The sequence below is a fragment of the Merops nubicus genome, unplaced genomic scaffold (assembly GCF_000691845.1).
Source record: "Merops nubicus isolate BGI_N331 unplaced genomic scaffold, ASM69184v1 scaffold6737, whole genome shotgun sequence".
Lineage (NCBI taxonomy): Eukaryota > Metazoa > Chordata > Aves > Coraciiformes > Meropidae > Merops > Merops nubicus.
In genome coordinates this window covers 72,542-97,439 of record NW_008620887.1, presented here as the reverse complement: position 1 = coordinate 97,439, position 24,898 = coordinate 72,542, and the positions used below count along the sequence as shown (strand labels likewise).

The window sequence follows — 24,898 nt, the reverse complement described above, 5'->3', positions numbered from 1 at the left end:
TGATGCTCATATTTCTGCATTTCTGGTTCTTATGCTGTTGAGCCAGATATGTAAATTTTTTTTTTGTCCACCTGAACTTATAGTGCTTTGCCATAATTGACACTGAAATTACAATTTGATTGTGTAATGTTTAAACTTATTTTCCTGTAAAAGGCAATTGTACTGAAGATGTTTGCTTCCAGTGTAAAGATGGACAAACTTGGATCTTATTCTATTATTGCAGTGAACATAGGCAAGGCTTTTTTTTTTAATGCCAAACTGGGGACCCTTTTGCTTGCCATCAAATAATACTGAGAGGTTTGTCTTTACTGGACTGAAATTTCTTTAACAAGCATTGACAGCTTCAGAAGAGTGGTTTTGGAGAAGATCTTTCCCAGCACTATTGCTAGTGGTGCTGGAAATTGTGCTCCATAAACAAAGTGTGACAGAGGGGACATGAGCAGATAAGGCTGTTGCATGCTGGCCTGCGTGTCCTGTTATAGAAAGAAGTATTCATTAAGTATATTTCTATTTCTCTTTTAAACCCAATCTTTACTAGTTTGTGAGACTGCTGGGGAGAAAACTTGACCCCTGGAAGGACACAGTAGCCATATTCTTCATTGTAGAAGTAATCTTCACCTAACTTTAGGTTATGTTTATTAAAGAGTATCATGTTAAGAGCTCAGCTGTGGATAGATACTGGATATGTTTTTGTGAGTATTCTTCAGACTAGCACTGTAACTAAATTGCAAAGCTATCTCCCATCCAGATTTCAGATGAGGAAGCTAATGACCTAAAACTCAATTTAATAGTTTAATAATTTATTTCATAAAAGGGTAAGTAGTGGTTTTGGAAGTGTTGGGTGGCTGGTGGAGTTGTTTGGTTTTAGTTTTGTTAGCTCATCAGGACCAAGTCCACATGTTACAGCTGATATGAAAAGCACTTGAGTGAAGACATCTTTTTACTTGTTTGTAAGCCCTTGTGTATGCCCAATGTAGGTATGTATTTTTTTAAAATCTGGATAGGGTTTTTTAAATAAAAATACTTAAGACCTCCAAAAAATGTCTTTAAGGATGGTCTGTGTATATAATAGTTAACTAGTAAATACCTATTTTCACTTATGCAAAATTAAACTTGCATAAAAAAAGCTTCTGCCTGTATTATATAACAGAACTGGAAGTATTTGAAAAATTAAACCCACCTGTAGCTCTTCTTGTGAAAGATGAGAAAAGATACTTAATGGAGTACATGATATACTTTACAACTTGAATGACTTCCAGGTAGCTGTATTTTTCCCTTGTAGTTCTTCATGTACATGGAGATGCCTTTTAATTTTACAGTAAAATGATTACTTAAAGATGTAGTGTATTTAATAAACTGCTTTGAAGTTCCATAAAATTAAGATTTAGCTTAGATGAAAATAAAATAAAACAGTATTTTGGAAGACAACGGTGTGAACTAATTTTCCAATTGCATGTGAAATGGAAGTTAGGTTATTAGAAAAACAAACCTATACAACCTTTAATGCTAACTACTTTTAGAGATTCTCATGATCCCTGCCAACCTCAACGAGCCTATGAAAGTGGATGAGAAATTAGGTGTCATTATGTATAGTAGAGTTTGTTTCCATAGACTTGGAAAAACTCAGTGTCATAGATAGGATTGAGTATACACAATGCAAATAGAAAAATAACAGTCTTCACAGTATTAATATATACTGGGTTAAAAAGAAAGTCCTGACATGTAATTCCATTTGATAGCGGATTATATTTATGGCTTGGTGTAATATAATGAAGAAACAGGCCATTTCTGGCCTGCATTCTAGCCTGTATCAGAAACGGTGCAACCAGCAGGAGTAGGGGGTTGATCGTGCCCCTGTACTCAGCACTGGGGAGACCCCACTTTGAGCACTGTGTCCAGTTTGGGGGACCCCAGGATAAGAAGTACATGGAGGTGCTGGAGTGGAGCAACAAAGCTGGTGAGAGGGCTGGAAAGCATGTTTTATGGGGACCGGCTGAGGGAACGAGGTTGTTTGGTCTAGAGAAGAGGAGACTGAGAAGTGACCTTATTGCTCTCTACAGTTACCTAAAATGAGATTGTAGAGAGGCTGGTGTTGGTCTTGTCCTATCATCAGTAATTTGGGAGAATGAGGAAATGGCCTTATGTTGTGCCAGTGGAGGTTTCGATTGGATATTAGGAAGAACTTCTTCACTTGGGAGAGTGGTTAGACATTGGAATGGGCTGCCCAGGGAGGTGGTGGAGTCATCATCCCTGGAGGTGTTCAAAAAACAAGTAGATTTAGCGCTTGAGTTTATGATCTAGTGGTTAGGGAAATGTTGGGAGGAAGGTTGGATTTGGTGATCCTAGGGGTCCTTTCCAACTATTACGATTCTATGATTTGCAGGGAGAGGGGCAGGTGGAGTAGAGATGACAGAATGATCTTTCATTTGCATTTAACATGCCCTAGTAGGTGCTTATAAATTTGCAACAAGGTAGCAGTATAAAGGAAGGAGAAGACATACTGGAGACAGCAAATTATTAATTTTTTTTTATGGTCAGATTTATTACTTTTTCATATTTCCTCTGCAAAATGTTTTAAATTTAATTAAAATTTGCTCTTTATCAAGATACATGGCTATTGGCACTTAAACATTCAATAGTTTTGGCTTTGGTATCAGTTTGGTCAGGCGCAGGTTACAACCTGTCTGCCTAGTCACCCAGGTGTAAGTAACTCTGCTTTTGTCCACAGGCTTGATGACAGAGCCCTAGCAGAGTGGGCATATTCTTTCTGTCTCACTACACTATTGAAAGATGTCTCCATGCCCCTGTTGTCGTGTCCCAAATGTACCCATACCAGCCAAATGTGTTTATACCAAATACACTGATTTGTATACATAGTAGTGTATTTACATGCAGAGGTATTTGGTTTTGGGCTTATTTTTATATGTTTATATGCAGAATATACTTGTAACAGTTAAGGTAATCAAAGGTTGATTGTTTCACAGTAAATGCTCTGAAGTATAAGAAAATACATACACCAGTTCCTAAACAAAAACAAGCATCATAAATTACAGGTACCTCCTGTAACACATGTTTAAAATTGTCTTCAGTTCTTCATATGCTATATACAAGTTCATTAAAAGATTTATGTTGCTTAAATTTCTCTTGGCTCTTCTGAAGAGGATCTAACTTATTTTTCTGTATCATGATGAAGCCTATACAGAGCGACCTGAACATTGCCGGTTCAGAACTTGCAGCAGCTCATTAGCGGCTGGGGAGGTCTGAAAGGAGTGTTCTAAACAGGGTTTGAGAAGTCTTATTTATGAAGGAGCAGTTATCTAACCAAGTAAAATACCAGTATGTGGAAACTTGTCTCCTTTGCTTTTTAATTTCTTTGTAGACCTGAAGAGTATTAATTGACTTCATTTTTTCCTTTAGCTCTGTTCTGGTTAATACTTTCTCCTTGTCTATCTTATAATAATTTTAATTATATAGCATGTCTATTTTTTTGTACTTTAATATTTTAAAGTAATTATAGGTAATTTCTAAAAGAAGAGTTGAATAGGTGTTTGCTCAGATACCCCTTTTAACTTCTAGGTTTACTTACAGAAGCTATGCCTTTGATATCTTTACAGCTATTCTTACTGCCTTCAACGTAATAGAATATCATCTGCTTAGCTTCAGTAATATCTGCTTTTTTTCTTGCATGTAATAGGTGGCTACCTTTATGTTAATCTCTCAAGAGTAAAATCTAATACATAATGTAATATGTTGTAAAAGATTGTTTAATGACAAACTATATTTAATTATACACTTAGAAAGTAGAGCTAAACATGTTACACACAAACATATATGCAAAATATAAAAACTTAAAGCAAGTTGTTTTTTTTTTAAAATGAAATGGTGTTTTTGTCTATAATTGCATAGTTAAATTGTGCTGCTGTTCCCTGAGAGAATGTTAGATGGAAGTCTTTCCCTTTCTTTACTGTTGTGATAGCCTAAACAGAGAAAGTAAAATGTTTGCTGAGTGATGTGACTGCAGTTGAGACTAAAAAAGGTTGCCTGGTTAATTATGCTGAACATTAAAAGAGACTTCGTTCTTTTGCTTGGTTGGCTGAACACAAGGTTTTCTGTGGTCTGTAATACAAGTATACACTATAAAAGTGTAATAAGAAGAAAAATTTTAAAATCGTGTGGTCTGTTTCATTCTCCCCAAGAAAGGGAGTTCCGTGCTCCATCTTTGGCATCTTTGGAAAACTGCATGAAGCTTTCTCAGATGACTGTTCAGGGACTCCAACAGTTCAAGTCTCCCCTTTTGCAGCTGCCTCACATTGAAGAGGACAATCTTAGGCGAGTCTTCAATCACAAAAAGGTATAAAACTACAAATGATACCCGGGAACTACTTAGAGCACTTTCTGTTGCTTTCTAATACCTATTTCCCTCCAAGGAAGCAAGGTCATAAATTAACTAAGAGAACAAATTTTGTTTATTTGTTTTCAGGAATTCAGTACAATGTTTCCTAGGTGATCTGTGTGCGTTTTGTTTGTTAAAGTCTCTCTCAGCAGAGAGGTGGGAATTAAGGTCAGAGATCTGATAAGTTTAAAAATGTAAAAGGTCAGTCTATGCTGATCTCACAAACAGAAGAAACAGTTTTTCTTATTAAATAGGAGCTAGTACTCAGTAATATTTTTCCAGAATGTGACTAGAATATCCTACTGGGCTTTTTGGTTTTTTTTGGGGGGGTGGGGGGCAATTGTTTGACTTAGCATCATTTTTAATGTAGCTTGCTAGAAAATATATTTGGAAGCTAGCACAGAGGGGTTTGCAAAAGGAAAAAATATCAGTTACTGTGGGAATTGTTTCATGGTTTCTGATCCTTTGTGTATGAAAGAGGCTGCTTTATAAAGCTCTTGCTATGTAGTTGGTTAAGTGTTGGTATTTATAGAATTTAAGGCCAAAAAGAATATTCTTGCCTAAATACCTGCATATGTTTTTTCAGTCTGTTTCGGTGACTGTCTCTGTATTCAAACCTGCTTGTTTGTTTGACTGTAATACATCTAGAAATTCCTGGTTAGAAACTAGCACTTATCTTCTAATAGAAGCTGTTGAATTTTTGGATAGTGTTGTTACAATGGTTAGCTTGGATCAATCTTAAAAATACTCTTTTTATCTATTGGAAGTTTTGTTTAGCTCTAACTACAGCTTTAAGGAGCATTTAAAAGCTTCTGTGTTAGCATGAAGATAAAGAAATCTTAAATACTGCATTTTAAAAATTCTCTTTGAAGTTGCTTGTTCATCACATATTCAAGTAGTCTTTTCTTTTGAAGTGAAAGAATCACTCTTATAGATATCATCAAACACTTTTCTTGATCCAGCCCTAAACTATAAGGAGCATAGAAAAAAAGTACGCAATTTTAGATGTATTTTTGACATAGGCAGTGTAACTAAGCACAAAAATCAAGAATTTTATTATCTCGTAACCAATTTATTAGGCTTGTTTGTACAGAATTCCTATACATTGAGCTCTTAAAAAATACAGTGCCCTAGATTCGAGGTCTACCTGGATACATTAAGTTATTTTTAGTAAAATACATACACTTACAATGATGAGGAAATTGAGTGTTCAGACAAACCTGTGCTTTATCCTTTCCTCTTAAAAGGAGTGGTTTTATATTTGTTTGCAGTTCAGTATGGAGAGAAAAAAAAAGTAACCTATACAACTTTGCAGTTGTTCCTGCAAATATAAATCTCAAAGCAATGAAATACTCTAAAGAACCCAATTAGTAAGATTTCTTGGCTCAGCTTTCTGAAAAAGGTGGCTGAAATAATAGAAACTGGATACATTTCTCATAAAACTAAGGGGTGATGTGCAGCAGTGCTCTCTAGTAGGTTTTAAATGCAACCTTTTTTTTTTTTTTTTTGTTTTGTTGTTGTTGTTGTTGTTGTTTTGTTTTGTTTTTTTTCCCTCAAAATACATGCTTGCTAGTTTCCTAAAGTATGGGGTTCTCTTCTAGGGATAAATCAAATGGTGTGTATGTATTAGCAGTGTAAGGACACAAGTGATGTATTATCAACAGTGTATTTGTGGACTATGTTCTCTGCCACCAGGTGAATTTCTTTTTTTTTTTTTTTTTTTTAATTCAGTATAAAATCAAAAGTATTCAGGATTTGGTGAGTTTGAAAGGTTCTGATCGTCGCAATTTACTGCACTTCCTAGAAGATAAGAAGTATGATGAAGTTATGGCTGTCCTTGGCAGCTTTCCGTATGTCACTATGGATATAAAACCACAGGGTGAGTGGGAGGTCCTTTTGTTCTGTGTATGTCACTCTTCTGACACTTTGATAGTCTGTTGGCAGTGAGCTTTTTGGAGGACGCTGAAACACAACTTGCTGTTGTTTATGTGGCCTGGAAATGACATACTTTTTTGAGTGGCAGGCTCTTGTACATGAGATTTATAGTGTGAGGAGATGAAGTACATTGAAATATTTCACAGATTCCCAAGCCAGCAGTAGTTTCTCCTACAGGAGCTTATCTGATATTTTGTCTGTTGATTTCATATTTCATGAGCAATGTAGGATTGTGATTGAAATACCACTTTTATTAGCTATCTTAAAAAGTTGTGCTTATTCCGGAATTTATGCTCAGCTTACTCCAGCATGGAGAGAGAGGCCTTTGTGAGATTTTTGAGTTGGAAATCCTGATGACTAAATATTCATGGGTTCTTTTGTGATGGATAGTTTTTACATCTGGCAGAATTTGTCAATGCTAGGCTTAGCTACCTTTTGTACGTACTTCTTCAATGGATGTATAATACTCTTCCTCTCTGGAGATTAGGTGTATTGTTAAGCAGTTCTGCTAGGTAGCCTTTCAGTGGAAAGTCAATTGGTTCTACAGTCTACTTTCCTTTGTAGGTCATTGCTGCTAGTAAGTGCAAGATACTTGAGAAGTTGTTCTAATATTTGTTTTGTATTTATATTGTTAGTGTGGTTGCAATGATCAAATTCAAAATGTGGTATGTTTTGTTTGCACTGCTAATTTGCTTTTCTGAGAAGCAAATGTTGATAGAAATACTGGTTAAGGAAGCAAATGTCTGTTCATCTCGGTATTTCTAAATGTTGCTTGTGTTTTTAAAAGCAAAATAAAGACTTTATCTTACTGTAGCACAGGATTGTGCACAGTCCTGTGAATATGCTTAAAATTCAGTCTTGGAGTACCTTCCCGTATTTTGACAAGCAGCCTTTTTCTGCCTATAGGCTTTGTCACACAACTGTACTCAGGTGTGATGTGGAGGATTAAACAATACATATGCTTTTCTGTTTAGCTCAGTATTACCATTATATCAAAACCAGGGCATAGTAGAACTGCTTTGGATATAACTCTATTCCTCCCCAACCTGGGACATTCTCTGGTTCATAGGTTGGAGATATGAACTCCTCAATGCCTTTCCTGTGGGTTTTATGTTTGATGTTCCATTTAAAATGGTCATTGCTGTTCTTTTATTTTCCTTTGCCTTCTACTTTAACAATCATGCAATTAATTTTTTTTTTTTAATGTGGCATTGAAATTGAGTTGTTAATTATATGAAAGTCAGGAAAATCAAAGTTATGACTCCCAGAACAAACATAACAGGGTCCCTTTGGTTATGTGTAGTATTTCATGTTTCTGAAGTTTTATGCTTTAATATATAATGCACAACACTACAGAATTATGGTTCCCACAGAAGCTATAACTTTGAATTTTCTAACTTTCATGCAATTAAAATTTCAAACTCAATGTTGCTGTTTTATAGTTTGCTAAAGTATCAGCCCTCATCTTGATGGTGTATTTGAGGTTGCAAGAAACTTACTAAATAATATTTTGAGATTATTTAAATTAAATTTTTTTTGAATTTATGCTATGTTTAGACATAGCAGAAACAATGTTTAATGGGGAAAAAAAGTTTTTAAAGAGGTTTAATAGATGTGTTGCTTTTCTTTTTACGCTAGTTTTGGATGATGAAGACAGCAACAATATCACAGTAGGTTCTCTTGTCACTGTTCTGGTCACGCTAACAAGACAGACCATGGCAGTAAGTATTAAAAATACTTGTTCTTTCAGGGTAACTGCAAACATATGCTAATGAACAGGCATTTCTTCTTTGGAAGCTAATATAGGGTTTTGTAAATTTAATTGTAAAATTAAGATTTGAAATTGAGAACTTGTGCTCTTAATCCTCCCTTATGTTTTGTTTCTGAATGAGAAAGTTTTCCTGGAATCAAACCAAAGTTCAGTCTGACCCGTTGCAGTTGTCTAGGGAACAGTAAGAGAATATGGCAAGTGATACTGCCCTGAGGTTTGTAAATAACAGGAAAAGAGACTTTCAGAAACATAGTTCCTGAACTAGAATATTCTAGCTGAGAATTCACTCAAGTTCTTAGGACAGTGTTTGATTTCACTTTATGAGGGCTTGGAATGTTACAAGTCTCTTGGGTGTTTTAGACACTTTTATGAAAGAAACTCAGTCCAGCAAAATGCAAAACAAACATAACATAATGGAGGTACACTAGTGTCACATGAAGAAAGTGGACTGCTGAGTGGGCACCAATGTGGCATAACCAAAATAATATTACACCCTCATAGTTAAACTTCTGACTTGTGCTTATTTTTTAGCTTAAAATGTAGTAATGACTTTCTTTGAACAAAAATAATAGGCACAGCAACTAAACTTTTACCTGACAAAGCCCACAGTACCAATTTTTGTATCTGCACTGTTCAGGTAGTTGCTGAAGCCTGAGTTATGCCTCTAAAGTAAGGCATAGAGCCATGAGTGTTGCAACTGAGGGTCAGACTGACCATTGAAGCCAGTTCAGCAGAACACAGTCTGCATATATGAGTACCATGTGTTCATGCTGTGGAATTTCAGAATGCATCCTCTCAATAACTGAGGATGTAGTAGGCAGAAAGTAAGAGCACTCTATCGCTATGCTGAGCCTTAAAAATGAAGGAAACTGAAAATTGTGAGCATATTGAACTGTTCTTGGAAATGAATTAGAATGTCTGACAGTGTATAGAAAACTCATTTAAGATACTTTCTACATGAATTCCACTAGTCAGTCTGGCATTGAGATACATGGCCTAAAAACTAGAGGTAGCCTTTTATATGAGGCTTTTTTGGTGAGACATCTTTATATAAGATAGCTCCTTATGACTGATGTGGTGTTGTGTGTCTTTAGTATTTTTTGGGGTTTTTTTATGGCATATAGTATGTTTTGAAGAAGGAAATCTGTGAAAAAAATTGCATTTGCACAGAGATGTTCTAGTCCACATAACACAACGTTGTGCTTTCTATTAACGTTTCATATCTCTGATTTGATTTGTTGTCCTGTGTCCCCGAGTAGCAGTGCAGCTGTTGAAGTTTTTAATGCTTTGGCAACTGGAGCAGAATTTGTATTTTACTACTGCTTGCTTTTGTGATACAGGATTTCTGTGCTTTATGAAACAAATAGATTCTTTGGAACAAGATGACATGTTACTAAACTACTTTATAATGCTAGTGATGGAAAAATCCTAGACCAAATGTTTGAAATAGTGCTTAGTTTTGATCTGTTAATCCACTGTTGTGTTTGTCACTGATGAAATAATTTGCCATAATGAGTAAAACTTTCAGACCTGATTAAGTTGATTTAGTTTAAGTTCAGATATAAAAATAATAATTTGCTTTTTTGGTACAGAGAAATATTAATAGTTTTGACATCTTTCTCTAACCAGGAAGTGTTTGAAAAGGAACAATCTATATGTGCAGCAGAAGAGCAACCAACAGAAGATGGGGTAGGTGGAGTATGAATGTTTGTAAGTTCTTACTAGCTAAAGAGAAATTTCTTTCTGATCTTGAGTTGCTAATTGTGTGCTTCCCAAGCTTTTTTTTATATGCTTACTGAAGCATGAACTATGCTTTAACTTTGGTTCTTGACTTCAAATGCTTAAGTACAGTGAGTGCCTGAAATTTGATGAACAGCATAAATATTTTAAATACTGCTTTCCTACAGCAAGGAGATGTCAACAAAGTTAAGAGCAAAGGATGGCAGCAAAAGAATAAAGGAACCAAGAAAGCTTCAAAATCAAAGAAAAAGAAGCCATTGAAAAAGAAACCTGCGCCACCTTCATTGCAACCACCAAAACAGCAGAAGCAAAAACAAGCTAATGGGGTAGCTCATCGACCCATTGATACTTCAGTATTTTGTTCAGTTTATTGGTCCTAATCTGATGGGTGTTTTGTATCTTTCTGTTACATTTCTGTGCTTTTGTAAAGCATATCCCCTAAAAGAGTGGGGTGGGTTGTGTGCGCTCCCCCCCCCCTTTTGTGTTTAAAACTTACATGTAAAATAATCAGGGAAACCATGAGAGTAATGTTTCCAGTGGCTTGCTGAAAGTTGTACTCAACTACTTTAGAAATCTGGCTTCATAGTGCCTTCATATTAGTTCTTTTTATGCTCTCTTGTTCCCAAGAGATTAATTGTTCTGTACCTTCTACTTTTCCTTTAAAGGAAAAAAACTGAATGAGACTTTCTTCTAGTAAACTAAATAGTTTTATTACCTTTAAGCTTCCACTGCATGGTTTTCTCTACCTCATGATCTATGTTGTAGTTACTATCTTATATTCTCTCTGGTTTTCTTACAACCTTTTGAAATGTGGCCCCAGAATCAAATACTGTTTTCTCCTATTCATGGTTGGAGTGCCATATGGAGAAGGAAAATTACTTCCCTGCTCTTCTTAGCACATGAGGTGAAAAGGATTAATCTTCACTGTAGGCATACTCTATGACACAAGAAGAATGTAGATCAAAATAGGAAATAACAGCTATGACCTTAAGATAGGTGCTGTGAATGCTGTGTACTACAACAATGCAGACAAACTAAGTTAGAGTTTTTTTGTTGGTGTGTTTTTTTTTTTTTTTTTCCCATTAGGAAGTAGTTGCAAAGGAAGAAGAGGAGGAGATGTCTGATAAAGGAAGTGAATCTGAAGAAGAAGAAACAAACAGGGACTCTCAAAGTGAAAAAGATGATGGAAGTGACAGAGACTCTGACAGAGAACAAGATGAGAAGCAAAACAAAGACGATGAAGCTGTAAGCCGTAGTTTTTCTTGAAGGGTAATGTTGCCTGTGGTGTTGAGAGAAAATGCATTTTAATCCTCTAGCATCCCCTCAGGCTAGGCAACACTAAGATGAAGGAGTAATATCAGTTCTCCAGAGGTTTTCAGACCTCATTCTGGCATGAGAGTTTTGTCATTGCAAGTGTGTTGCAGAGAGAGCAGTGAAGAGTCTTTGCAGCATAGACAGAAAACTTAAAAATAACATGAGAAAAATAGCTTAACTTCAGCAAAAGACTGTAATGTTTCTTTCAGCTTGATTTGATTATTATTTTGTGAGATAGTCTTTCCTTTGAACTTTGTTTTGTATGTGCAGTGGTTGTGGCTTACTGCATAATGCGTGCTATAAACATGCAGTAGTTGAACTTGTACATGTGCTGTAAACTCCAGTAACTGTTAATTATTAAATTAGTTATTCAAAACTGTAGTTGTAATTGAGAGTGAGTCATTGTGGTGGCAGCTGATTTCTGCACCACAGGTCTTGGAGTGGAAGACTTGGGAGTGGCAGCTGGAAGTCCTGTACAGGGTGAGAATAAGCTTCTGATGACAAAAGAATCATTGGGCTTGTGATCTTAAAGCCCAGGCAGTGAGTGTTTATAGGCAGTGCTGTAGAAGTAAGTTTTGAAGACTATGTGTAAGACCTGCAGATCAGTGTTTTGAATGTTTTTGGGTTTTTTTAATATTTACATTAATGCTCTCAAAAATGGTTTTACTGTTGCTAGGGTTTTTTTGGCTTTTAATTGTACTGTATAATTTAATCTCTACATGTCTTTCCTTTTTATAATGTGCGGTGTAGCCCAAGAAATTGTCATATGTATCATTTCTGTGGGCTAAAATTTCTCTTTTTTTGTAATGCAGCGGATGGCTGGTGCACAGTAACTCTAAACTTGTCTTTGACAGGAGTGGCAAGAATTACAGCAGAGCATACAGAGAAAGGAACGAGCCCTTCTTGAAACGAAGTCAAAGATAACACATCCGGTTTACAGTCTTTTTTTTCCTGAGGTAAGTAATAGAAGACATTACAGTTGTGAAACTGAGAATTACTAGAATACCAGTTAATTGCTTTTTTTTATATTTTTACTGTAAATATTGGGCTTTTTTAAAAGTCAAATGCATGAAAAAAATGCTAGTTTTAATTTTTAAAAGAAATATTAATTTATAAAATCCTCTTAAACTCCTTCAGATGCCTTCCTAAAACCTTTTATTTTGTTTAATAATTTTTATTCTCTCTGTCTAGTTCCCAGAGACTTGCAAATTTTTATAGAATTTAAGGTTCCTTTTTAATGGCAATAATGCTATTTTTTTTCTTGCTGATCTGCTACGTATATATTCAGAATTAAACCTTTCAGATGATATGTAGGGATTTAATTTCTAGTCTGTTCTTCTCTTGTGGTTTTTTTGTTTGGTTTTTTTTTTCCCCTCTATGGAACGTGGAAGCACAACAGTGGCTCTAATACAGAGTTAGGGGTAGAGTATAACTTGCTTTTTGTCTAGCTGCGAGTGCAAGTGTCTAGCTGCAGTGAGCTGGGGAGGTCCTGACCCCTCCTGTGTTAATCATGATGGCAGGAGAGTTTTGGGGGTAGTTCAGATCAGCGGATTGTTATGGCTTGCTGCTTGACTTCAGGTCTCAACCCAATAGTGTGGTGGCAACACAGTGTGCAGCTGTGGAAGATGGAAAGGGTTGGCAAAACTTTGTACTATAGCGTAGTTTGCAAGTAGTCAAAGCCAATTGTGGAACAGTTGTTTCTGTAGAGCTCAAAAATAGAAGTGGATGGGTGTTACAGAAAGGGATGTATTAGAGTGGTGACCAGTAGATAGCCAGAGGTGTTTCTACAGCAGCCTTTGGTGTTGAAACAATGTTCTGATGGATCAGTTGTTACTTGCACAAACAGCTAACCACTCAATAGGTGTCTGAAAGCCCTTTACAGCAGTGAAGACTTGGGAAAAAAAAAAAAAGATTTTTCAAAGCATTGGTTTTGTGTTCTGAGCAGATAAGCTAAGTCTTTGGTAAGCAACCAGATTTTAATCAGGAGGATCAAATATTTGGCCACACTTTCTTTCCAGGCCAGTGGTTCAGAGGGTTTCCTTTGCTTCCCTGCTGTCTGACTAGAACTAATCTAGGATCTCTTCTCTCTTGTCATGCTATCTCCAATAACAGGGAGGTGGGATGCAAGGCTTATGCTTCCTTTTGTAGCTTAAAGGATGCGGTGAGGTGGGGAAGAACAGTAAAATATGAGAAAAAAGGAGGACACTGTGTATATTTGCTCTCTCTTTTCAGTCCCTGGGGCTCTTTAAGTCCATTTCCTGTACAGCTTGTTAGGTGTGCAAAATATACTGAGTTATCCTCACGCTTGAGATCGTAGTGTTGCTGCTGTTTTTACCTAGTTCTGCTATCATCAGAAAGCAAGGCATGGGAAGCAAGACCTGTTGCAAAGGAGCCAGACAAGATATACAAATAAACCAAAGAAATTGTTTTCCTGGAGGCCTTAGCTGAGAGTTGTGTGGCCTCAAGGACATCAAGTTTTGTAATGGCTGATCTTAACAGTGTCAGGAACACACAGCATTAGGTACCCTCCCATTTCTCTGTGTAGCTTCCAGCAGTGCTCCAACCTGACAGAAAAATGTGTACTGGTACTCTGCTCTTCAGGCTGTCTTAGATCATGTCAAATACACAGCAGAGTCTTGATGCCTCATTACAAAGGCAGCTGGCTTTGGTCATCAGTCTAAGCTCAAACAGTGAATATGTGCCTTGCCCAGTGCCACAGGGGTGCCAACTATTCCTATTTCTTTTTTACTGAACTTGAGGGTTCCTTTGGAGATTTCACTTATTTATTCTGTGCAAAGCTGCTTAAGCTTTAGCTGTGTGTAACCAAGCTGCTGATGGGTTCTGTGATAAAGCCTAAATAGAGTACCATGCTTAAAAAAGGAAACAAAACTAAAAATCCTGAACAAGCTAGGGCTGAACTGAATGCTTCAACGTGAAAGATACATGTGTATCCTCTCATGGTACTGCAGCTGTAAATTTTCAAACCTCTCTTCACCGATTTCTGAAAGTTGAAAGCTGCTGTACTAAGTGTTGTAGCTGCAGTTGGAGCATGTTCAGATAGAATTGATTTGCAGTATCTGAAGAGCAAAATCCATTGTGCTCTCTGGGTGTTTTTTTCATCTGTCATGTAAAGTATTGCGTGTATTGTTATCAAGGCCTGTTCAGAGATGCAGAGTTAAGGATCAAATACCATAGTTCTGTGAATCTCTGTATTTCCAGGATTTACAGATGTTTTGAGTGCAGCTGAGCCTAATATATACTTGTTTTCAGAGGGAGCCTTAACATTGTTTCATCTAAGTTTTTGGGCAGTTAATTACCCTGCCAGAGATACATCTTTAATCTATGCAGGTTCCTAAATAATTATCTTCTGCGTCTGCATCCATGGATCCAGAAACTGCACAGATTGTAGTTTTGACATTTCTAGGTAGAAACTGGCCCTAGTGTTCCAGTTTGAACATGCTGGTTCTCTGGCACGCCAAACCTTGCACCCATCTGTTAAAGGGCATTTTGCCCACTTGCCTGTTAGTGTGCCAGATTCTCACAGGCATAAACTTTAAATTCCAACCAATAAGAGAGAGGAAAATTACACTCCTGCACAGTTGCCCTTTCTGCAAAAAAAGCAGTGGCACTTTGGGGTCAGGAGCTTTACTTCCAAAGAGTTTACTCTGATCTAATGATCAAAGGAATCCATAATGAATGTCATTTGGTCTGGTATTTTTTTCCCCCCTATGGCTGTAACTTTTAACAGATTTTGTAAAAATCCAGTTGACTGTTTTGATCTTTGTAAGAAAAATATTCCTTGGTACCGAGAGTGATGGAAACATATACAATGTATAAGTCAGCACAGTGTTTTGGTAACGTAAAAAACCTATCAATACAAACACAGATCTCTTTTTCTGTAGCCAGAGTCCTTCTAGGCCCAAAATGGCAAGTAGCCATTTCTGTAATGGATCTAGCTGCTGTAGTTCTTGCTCATCTGTACTATTTATGCTGTTCATCCTTCTATGCCTAGAGCCCCTTGGCTAGGAAATAAACACTTGAACTGCATAAGATTCTTCTTTGCTACAGCAGTCAAGCAGATGGACAATATATTTATTGTTGAAACTTACAGATAAAATAAGTTATGCCTTGTAATCACATGGGATGATTTTTTGTAAAGAAAATCACACGGAATAGTTGTAAAAGGACTTCTTAAAATTCTACAAATTCTGGTCTTAAATAGTGTATGGATAGGTTTTGTCCCATTCTCAGTACCTGTTGTTCTAAATACATGAAGGAATGATGTTGCTTTACTGTGATGCAGTTGCTTTTGCTTTTTATATACTGTAAAATAGGCATTAACATACTGACTTAATTTTGCACTCAACAGTGCTAATCGGGGTGTTTTGGTTGCTGGTGTCGAGTGTCTTGCTGTTGTAAATCAGTGGGTTGGTTTGGTAGTTGAATGTTTCAGTGAGATGGTGATAATTATTTATCTCTTTACTTTTTACTCTTTCAGTAGAGACAAAAATTCAAATTCTCCATATTAACAGTAGTTCCTTACCACCTGTGGAGTTTGGAAGGGGCTTGGTGGTGATAAAAAGTCAACTATATCCTTTCATTCAGTCCTTCAAATGCTCTTAGATTAAAAAGGAAATAAATGTTTCACTGAAGCAACTACCTGATTGTTGCTGGTTTAATTATATAAAAACTGTACTCCTGATTTAGAACTTGACTTGTAACTATCATAAGAAACTCTTCAGGGCTTCAGTCTGTTACAAACACAATCAGTTATGAGGCCATCAGGGGTGGGTAGCAATTGTTTTGGAATGCAGTTCAGCAGTCTGACGTTGGGTTGCCTAAAAGGTGTGGCAGTTTTCTCTAAGGGTAAGATTATGCTGTTATGACTATTACCTATCTACTAAAATGATTCTTCATATTTATGAAGAAATTTCCTCACTCCCACACCCCCTGCCAACTATTTGTAGAAAAGTGAGAAAAGACTTAAGGAGGTGAAGGAATGGAAACTTGCTATGCCGTACTAAACTAACTTCTCTGCAAGAGAAAGTTGTCAGCTTCTATTAAAACAAAGTTGGGTTTTGCCTAAAATGTGTGCCAAGGGATTAGCCAAAAAGGAATAGTGATTAAATGAAGAACAATTAATGTTGAAGAGCTATAGTCTTTCCCATTTGAGAATGGTTGTGTCTTTGCTACTCAGCTGCACCAGAGTCTTAAACTGACTCTGAGGGATAAACTATTTTTTTTTTGTACAGTGTTGCTGTCCTTTATGAAGGACTGCACTCACTACACTTAGTTTAGGATTTCTACTGTCTGCAGTGGCAACACCTTTGAGACCTCTAGGTATTCTGAAAACTTTGTCTGATAAGCAGCAGTTGTTTAGCATCCTTTACAAATATCAATCTTGCCTGCTGTTCCCACTGCTTTGGAGGGAATTCTTGGTATGTCCAAACTCCAGCTTCCAGCAGATTCCCCATTTTTGGAGTGGGACAGAAGTGGGCCAAAGTATACTTCCCTGAAAAAGATTGTTTACTGAGAAGAGTACTTTACCTGTGTTTTGGCATGTCTTGCTTTGTATGCCGACCTTTTTATCCAGGCTGGATTTCTGTTGAAGAACCCAGGGTGGCATTATGTTGCATGAAGTTGCTCATTAATCTTCAGTGGACACAGTTCTTCAGAACAGTTCCATGTCTCACATGGTAGCTTAGGCTGAATATAAGGAATTAAGCCTTTAGAGTCTAGAAGTTACTTGTGATAATCTGTTTGTTTTCAGGGTGCAGTATATAATAGATATTTATTCATGCATGTCCAAGAGTTTGGTGGGAAAAAAACCAAATAAAAGCAAAGCAAAAAACCTTACCAAACACAAATCACTTCCTTTCTTATCTGTCCAGTGGGAGGTGTCAGCGGGGGTTGGAACTAAATGATCTTCAAGGTCCCTTCCAATCCAAACCTTGCTATGATTCTGTTATAAGAACCTCTGAATCATAATTACCTGTTATAACGTTTAATGCCATCAGTTTATATTTCTTCAATAATCTTGGTTGTGGTTTTTTGTTGTGTGGTTTTTTTGTCTGATTTATTTTTTTTCCCTCCTTATTTTTCTTTTTTCTTCTTTTTTCCCCCTTTTTTTACACCAGGAAAAGCAAGAATGGTGGTGGCTGTATATTGCAGATCGGAAGGAGCAGATGCTAATATGTATGCCATATCATGTTTGTACACTAAAAGATAAAGAAGAGGTAAAGTGCTTGAATTTTTTTTGGAGGGTATTACAAAACTGTACTGTAGTCTTATGGTATGCAAAAACATTTAGATTTTAATTTTTTTTCATACTTATTTCGTAAGATGGATTACAAATTCTACTCTCCTGATAAAAGCAGAGAAGAGTCTTTCAACTGAAAATTGATAATGGCAAAAGAAAAAAGATGGCTTTCAAGTTTCTTTGCAGAATATTTTTTTCCACTGATAACAAAATCTGATGAAAGCCAGTATTTGTACACCATGATAATTCTTAAAAATAGTTATTCAAATATGTGAGAAATACTAAGTGTTCTTTCTCTGTAAAGCAAGGCTGTGACAAATTAATTAGCCTCAGCTCATATGAACCTTTCTGAAACTGTAAATTTTGGCTGTGTTCTTTGATTTTCTGAAAAATGGAGATTGTTTTTGCATTTTGTTCCTTAAAAACAGATTTTATGTTCAATTTCAAAGAAGGTAGAGTTAAGGTAATACTTTCAGCAAACTAAGTATCTTAACCTGTTTGGGTGTTTGAGATTTAGGAAGCATACAACAGGGTGAAATTGTATACTTAAGGCAGAGTTATTTGGTCGAATTCAGAAAAAAATGTGACTTGATTATTAAACTTTTCATGGAAGGTATCCTGTCTCTTTTCTGCAGGTATTATGTAGAGATTTTCAAGGAAGAGTCACCTGTATGAAACTAAACCTTTTTAAGAAACAAGTATTATTTTGTAGTAGTATTTATTGCTTATTAGAGTACTGAGGTGCTTGTTCTGATGTGCACTTGAAAGCAGTAAGAATTACAGTGTGAATTCTGTTTTGTAGGTAGAGCTGAAGTTCCCAGCACCAGGCAAGCCTGGAAACTATCAGTACACGGTTTATTTAAGATCAGATTCATACATGGGATTGGACCAGATTAAACCATTGAAGGTGATGTTTAGTTGTGTTACGTTTGTGTTATATTGAAAGTTACTTCATATAGCTAATTAAACTCCAGATGTCCCCTTGTCTTTTAGAATTCAAGCTGTTCTAATTTTAAAACAGTGACAAGGAGGAACTTAAAAGTGATTTCTGCCTGATGGCAGTAGTGGCAATTTTATGATGAACGGGACTAAAGTCTGTGATGCTTTCCAGTGCCAACATATTATAAGATATGTTCTCTCACACTCAGTTTCTGTAGTATGATTGGCTCTGGCTTTATACTTTGAGGTCTGCCATGCCATCTCACTGCCCTCAGTCCCAGATGCATACAGTTAATGAGAGAAACCTGGCATGCCTTGCTTCTGGAAGAAATTGTCGGTTTGGGTTTGGATTTTTGGTTTTGTTTTGTTCTGGTGGTTGGGTTTTTTGTGTGTGTGTGTTTTTTTTGGGTTTTTTTTTTTTTTTTTGGTTTTTTTTTTTTTTTTTTTTTTTTGGTGGTTTTTTTTGGTGTTTTTTTTGTGGGGTTTGTTTTGTTTTTCCAAACTATGTCCATTTCATGTGGGGTGTAATTTTTTTATAAATATTTTTATGTTGCTTATTTTCCTTAATTTGTTTTTTGTCCGTAACTCTTTCCATTCTGTTCCCATGTTCTCTTTCTTCTTCTTTATCTGATTACAGCTGGAAGTTCATGAAGCAAAACCAGTGCCAGAAAATCATCCACAGTGGGATACAGCAATAGAAGGTGATGAGGACCAGGAAGACAGTGAGGGCTTTGAAGACAGTTTTGAGGAGGAGGAGGAAGAGGAGGATGATGATGATTAAACGGTTCTGTTGATTGACTACAGTATCTGCACACTGCAAACTCTTGGTTTGACTGTGGAACTAACTGTACAATAATGAAGAAACACAGTACAGAAGCTTTGAGAAAGCTGAGTTTAATTTTTCTTTACCAGTTAAGAGTGCATTATGTAAATTCTCACTGGAGGTGAAACAAATCTGTTGCCATTGATACACCTTGGAATATGCTTATGGCTCATTATAGCCTTCAAGTGCAGGGTGGTGCATTTGTTTCAATTGAAAATAAAAGCTTTTTTATTATAAATGTCTGAAAGTGTGGGCTATGTATTGTCTGATCAGTTTAGGGTCAAATAAAAGGTACTATTAGCTAGGAACAGACTTTAAATCAAATTTTCTGCATTAGGAATTTATTTTAGAAAGCGTTTTGGTATATTTGACATTTCAGATCTCTGTTGATTGAAACAACATCTGCTCAACTTTCAGACTTGATTGATTCTGTGGTAGTCATTAAATATTTTGCTGTGATACTGCTCACATCATTCATAGCTTTAAAAATCTGTTTTACTTAACTTGATCATTATAAATTGGCATCCCACCCATTGCCACATTCCATATATTCTGGAGGGCTGCTTTTTTAGAACTGTTGCCTTTTTATGCCCAGAGTTCTAATGGAAATCATGAACTTTCTTGACTCTGCCATAGGATACTTATTGATGGCTTAAAACATTTTTAAGCCTTTATTTCATCAGATCAGCAGAAGATCTGAGTATTTTGATAAACAAAAAGTCTGAAAGCAATTTTGGGACCACGTGTTACGTAAGTTGGTGGCTTTTGTGTAATGCCTTTATAAAAGGTACATGCTGAAAGCCAAAGAACTCTGAATCTACCTGACAGGGTCGGAAACATTTTAAGAGTAAACTACAACATGCAAAGAGGGCATGTTTTGTATCAGTTTTGAATTCCCATCAATAAACTGGACAATTTGATGGCTGTTTGCATTTGTAAAAGTGTGCATCTCTTTGTCTGAGTGTTTTGTTTTGTTTTGTACCTCAGTCTCCTGCAGGGCTGCAAACAAGACAGTGATTCTGTCCCTACTCCTGTTTTTAAAAAACAAGCGAGTCTGATTAGAGTATAAGTCCAGGGTGGAGACAATCAGGGCTGTTAGTGTATTCTGTGGCTTGACAAAAGCCATGAATGGTTTCTTCCTTTTCTTCCTCTCAATAAAACAAATGGAAGCAATTAATTCAAAGTCGTATTTCTGTATTTCAGAAATACATGTGAGTTTTCTGAAAGTAGGAACAGATGTATTTGTTCCTATGTATCGAACTATGAAAATGCAATGGTGTAAAGCATGACAAATTGTCATGCAGGAAAATTCCCATCCTACGAAAATTGCCCAAAGCCAGAATAGTTGCACACTAACCTGTGACCTTGTTTATTAGAAAGGGTTGTCACTTCAAATGCAAATTTACATTGTTATATTCTTTGTAATTGCAATAGTTGCAAATAAAACTTGAAAATGTTCTAAATGAGATTATTGCATCTTTCAAAGTACTTCTGAAGTGCGCATTGTGCAGGAAAAACTCTTGTGAAGCATGAGCAGTGTCAGGTGTTCAAACTCAAGAATGAAGACTAGGTTTAAATTAGGGTGGCTTATACACTTGATGCCTTTTAACTCTGGTTTTTATTTGCAAAATATAGTAGAAAAATAATTATAAAAATCACTAGTTGCATTCCATATGCTTTCAAGCCAAACACTGCACTGATGGGAGAGATGCTTTTGAGGAAGAGTCACCAGACTCCCTGTCAAGCGGACAAAATGAATGCTAAACTTACATTGTTGTGCCAGAACGATTCATAGTGAACTTCTGTGGCTGCTAAAATTTGGGAAGAGATTATAGTTAGGAGATACAATTGATGATAAGCAGGGGGGAGGGAGAAGAATGCTACTGCTACCTACATACCTACGTTTCACTATTCAAAGTCAAAGTAGATACTTGCAAGATGTGAAAGCATTGAGGTGATTTATAAAGCAAACAAAAAACAGAAAAAAGAATCGTGTCTCTGGTCTGAACAATGAAGAAGTTTTTTTTTTTTGAAAGCTCGAAGCTGGCAGCTGGGATGACACCAGAAGTCTGCAAACCAAGGATCATTCTGTTGAGATAACAAAGGCTAAATCTAATATTTTTTTTTGAATGTTGGTCTCCTGTATAGTCAAGGTAACTTAACAGAAGATGTGAGGAAAATAATTGCAGTGGTATTGGAAATCTTCATAATGTGATCTGTCCTCTCCTACAACTATCAGCTGTATAGCTGTGCATCATTTTACAGCACTTTTCATGACATGCAAAAATGGGGCTGAGGAGATGTTTAAGAGCTTCACACAAAACCACCGACTGCAGATGCACAACTCTTACTTGAATTGTTGGTCTACTGTAGTAGACCACTAACTGCTATGACAAAACATACTGTAATGTGTCCACTAACTGCTTTTTAATAATTTGAATAGTCGTTCAAGATTGACTGGCTCTTGAATAATAGTTGCCAGGATGTGTAAAACTTCACGGGAAGAAGCAGCATTTTACACAGTGTTTTTTTCATGGGATACAGGATTGAATTCAATTTTACACCTAACTTCTGTAATCCTGGACTAGTAATTGAAGAGTGAAAAAGTTCTAGAAGTAGAATCTGCCTTGCTGCTGTGCCTCTGTGCAATAATGTCGCAAGCATAATTGGGAAGCATCTAGTGTTATTTTAGTGTGAGCAGATTGATTTCTGCTCTCCTGCTCTTTTCTAGCCTCTTGTTCTAGGTGAGGGTAGGCAAGTGCAGAGCTGGACTGTCCACCTAAACAGAGATGTTGCAAATACCTTCAGGGCTTGCAGAAGCCACTTCCAAGGGGGGGAAAAAGTGGACTTGCCTAGAATAGGTAGGAGGGTGATGGAACACAACTGACCCTGCTCCTTCTGGCCCAGTTTCCCTATGGATACAGGGTGCTATAACTCACAATTGGTAGAGGGAAATGCCATAAATTAGATTTAGGGCAAATTAATACCGCTTGTTGGAATATGGGATAAATTTGAAGTAGCTAGATGTAGGTAAAAGGAGCAGGTTATAAAAATGGGATTGTTTTGTGTACTTGTGTGAAGTGATTAAAACTTCTGCCTCCCCAAAAATGTTTACAGCAGTTGATTAATATTAAAGGAAACTTCACTTTTTCCTAGTCTAATGTGGGGGTGACTAGAAAGTTACAGATGTGAAAAAAAACTATGAACCCTCTCTCTTAAATCACAAATGTCTTGTGAGTGGGAAAATCCTTTAGTTACAGAGGAAGAGAAGGCGCTTTTCCAAATGCCCGGGTGTAGTTCCAGGCCGCATTCCAGCAGGGGGAGGCAGGGGCATGGATTTCTTCAGCAAATTCTGGGATTGTTCCAGGGGATCCTAGCTGTAGGTTTGGGTTTTTCTTCCCCTCTGTCTGGAGGGAGAAGGTGTAGGTTGAGGGATTCTTTTACCTATTTGTTTTCTTTTAAAAATCCCTTTACTGTTATATATGCATATCCCCTATTTTTATATCTGTCTGTAGTTTTTTTTCTCTCAAGAGACTCCTTGCTGAGTGTTCTTTTAAAAACTGCTGAATGAAACCCATTTTAAGATGGGAATTATTTAAATTGTTTATCATTATTTAATTATTTAAAAATAAAAACGTGGTAGAGAAGGCAGAGCTTCCTTTTGTAGCAGAAATTGGGATGTTCATGAGTCCATTTTTGAGCCTTAAATGTTGCTTGGAATTAGTTTTTGGAAAAGCGCTTGTGTAAAGGTGGATATTGTGATGGTATCTCCCATTCAGCTACTTTTTAAGCTCTGCAGAGTTAGATACATTAGGTAGTTCTACCATGACCATGCCCATACCTCAGAGTTGATTTATGTGGTACCTGGAGTGCCTTGTGGGCATCTGCAGCGTGCTGGAGTCACTCAAGTTTTACATTCTGTGCAGAGACACATTACTAAGTGTCCCTGGCAGTACCATCTTCAAAATCTGTGGAGGGCAATGGTGCTTTCTCTTCTTAAGGCTTGTCAAACCCTGGCAGGGCATTTGAGTACTGGATTAGGGGTTGATTGTTCAGTACTCAGTAGCGTAAGCAGATGCTGTGTTGGCTGTGCTGTACTGGGGCCTTGTCAAGTCAAGGAACAAACAGGAGAGAGAACTTTGGGTGACTCATGTTCGGTATCGAACTCTAGACAGGATACCAAATTCGTACACTTTACATCTGAGTGATGTTTGTGGGTTTCACTTAATTTCTTTCATGTCAATGTTGTGTTTTAAGATGCAGTTTGAGCCCACACAGATGCTAGTTGGTAGAAATAATTTTCTGCCAAAATTGTTTATATTTATCATTCAATTAAATAACAGAACTATTACCAGCAATGAAACCTATTAATAAATTTAATTAGCACAATAGATTGTAAAGCTAATGATAATATTTTTAAGCCAAATTACATACACTCTGCCTACAATTTAATTTCAAGTGTGTGCTGAATCAGGAAGCATTTTCAACCTTTCATTGTTTATAATCCTGCCACATACATGCTCCAATAATTAAACAGATTAGTTACGTTGTATGCATGGAATGTGATGGCACAAAGGAGACTGCATAGGCCACCTTGAGAATAGTTTTGAATTTGTCCACCTTCAAAATAAGGTCTGAGTGCTTTCTTTTTTATGCAAGAAAAATAGCTAGATGCTTCATGGCACAGAGCTGGAGGCATTCTGGGGAGAAACCCTAGAAAAGCTGGACATCTTGTGGGTATCTCCTGCAGGGCAGTCCCTGAGCTGGGAGAGCCCCGATGCCACGGGGCATTTTCAGTCCCACATGGGCCAGTGAGGATTGCCCAGGTGTTGCTTTTGGCTTTGTTTGGGCATGGCCATTAGGTGCTCCAAAGACCAGACTGCTATGAAGCCATGAATTAAGGTGGCTGAAAATGAAATTAAGTCCTTTCTGTGAAAGTTTTTCCTGGCTTTTATGCATAGTTTTCCATCACTGGAGTTGTTCATGTGTATACCAGAGATGCAGCACCTTTTGTAGCTGCTACCGTCTCTTCTGTTACACCCCATGAACCCACTCTGCTCTCTACGGTGGATGCACACCCCAAAAGTATTCAAGGATCAGAATGAGGCCATACTCACATGCCAACCTGATGTTTGTTTCCCACAGCTGAGAAATGGGATAGCAGTGACAGTGGGGACTTTGCCTTTGTACCTTCAGGCAGCCATATGAAGACGTCCAGATTTATTTGTGTGCCATGCTCTCATCAAGGAGACACCTCAGGAACAGGAGGTGTGGAAGGCCAGAGGTTTTGTTGTATGTTTTATTTTTTTCCTTCTCAGTGCACAACTCTTTCTCCATGCCTAGATCACAACTATGGAATTCGTATTTTCTAACGTATGCATGTGCAGTAAGTTAAAGTCGAATTGAATGACAAATTTCCTTACAGCCGAAGCTCCATTAATTACTCTGTGTAAATCACATTATATGAGCTTAGATTATAATGGCTCTGAAATAGACACTGCCCATGACATGGTGGTGAAATTTGGAAGCCCGGGTAACCACCACTTTGGTCACTTGAAATGAACAGATTAAATGTGATAGCTCTTGCTTCATTTTGCACCCAGCTGTTGGTCCACCCATGTTGCCCAGCAGTGTAGGTCACTTGTATCAATTCAGTTGCAGGAGAGCCTGTTGCTTTCTTGGTCTTACGTACATGGTGGGGGGGCAGCTTCCCATCCCACAGCA

The 24,898-nt window shown here is 37.1% G+C and overlaps 1 protein-coding gene across 1 annotated transcript in view; it reads left to right on the top strand.

Moving 5' to 3' along the window:
• The window catches only part of SEC63 (SEC63 homolog (S. cerevisiae)), a gene marked incomplete at its 5' end in the record, with an annotated part of 41,389 nt that extends 21,291 nt beyond the window's left edge, over positions 1–20,098 (top strand). The window contains 10 exons of the mRNA XM_008944242.1: positions 4,197–4,351; positions 6,125–6,272; positions 7,967–8,049; positions 9,729–9,788; positions 10,007–10,165; positions 10,926–11,084; positions 12,008–12,109; positions 17,291–17,389; positions 18,215–18,319; positions 18,989–20,098. Of these exons, the coding sequence (XP_008942490.1) occupies positions 4,197–4,351; positions 6,125–6,272; positions 7,967–8,049; positions 9,729–9,788; positions 10,007–10,165; positions 10,926–11,084; positions 12,008–12,109; positions 17,291–17,389; positions 18,215–18,319; positions 18,989–19,132 (1,214 nt within the window). The remainder of the gene's footprint in view (positions 1–4,196; positions 4,352–6,124; positions 6,273–7,966; positions 8,050–9,728; positions 9,789–10,006; positions 10,166–10,925; positions 11,085–12,007; positions 12,110–17,290; positions 17,390–18,214; positions 18,320–18,988) is intronic.
• Positions 20,099–24,898: the final 4,800 nt, after the last annotated feature.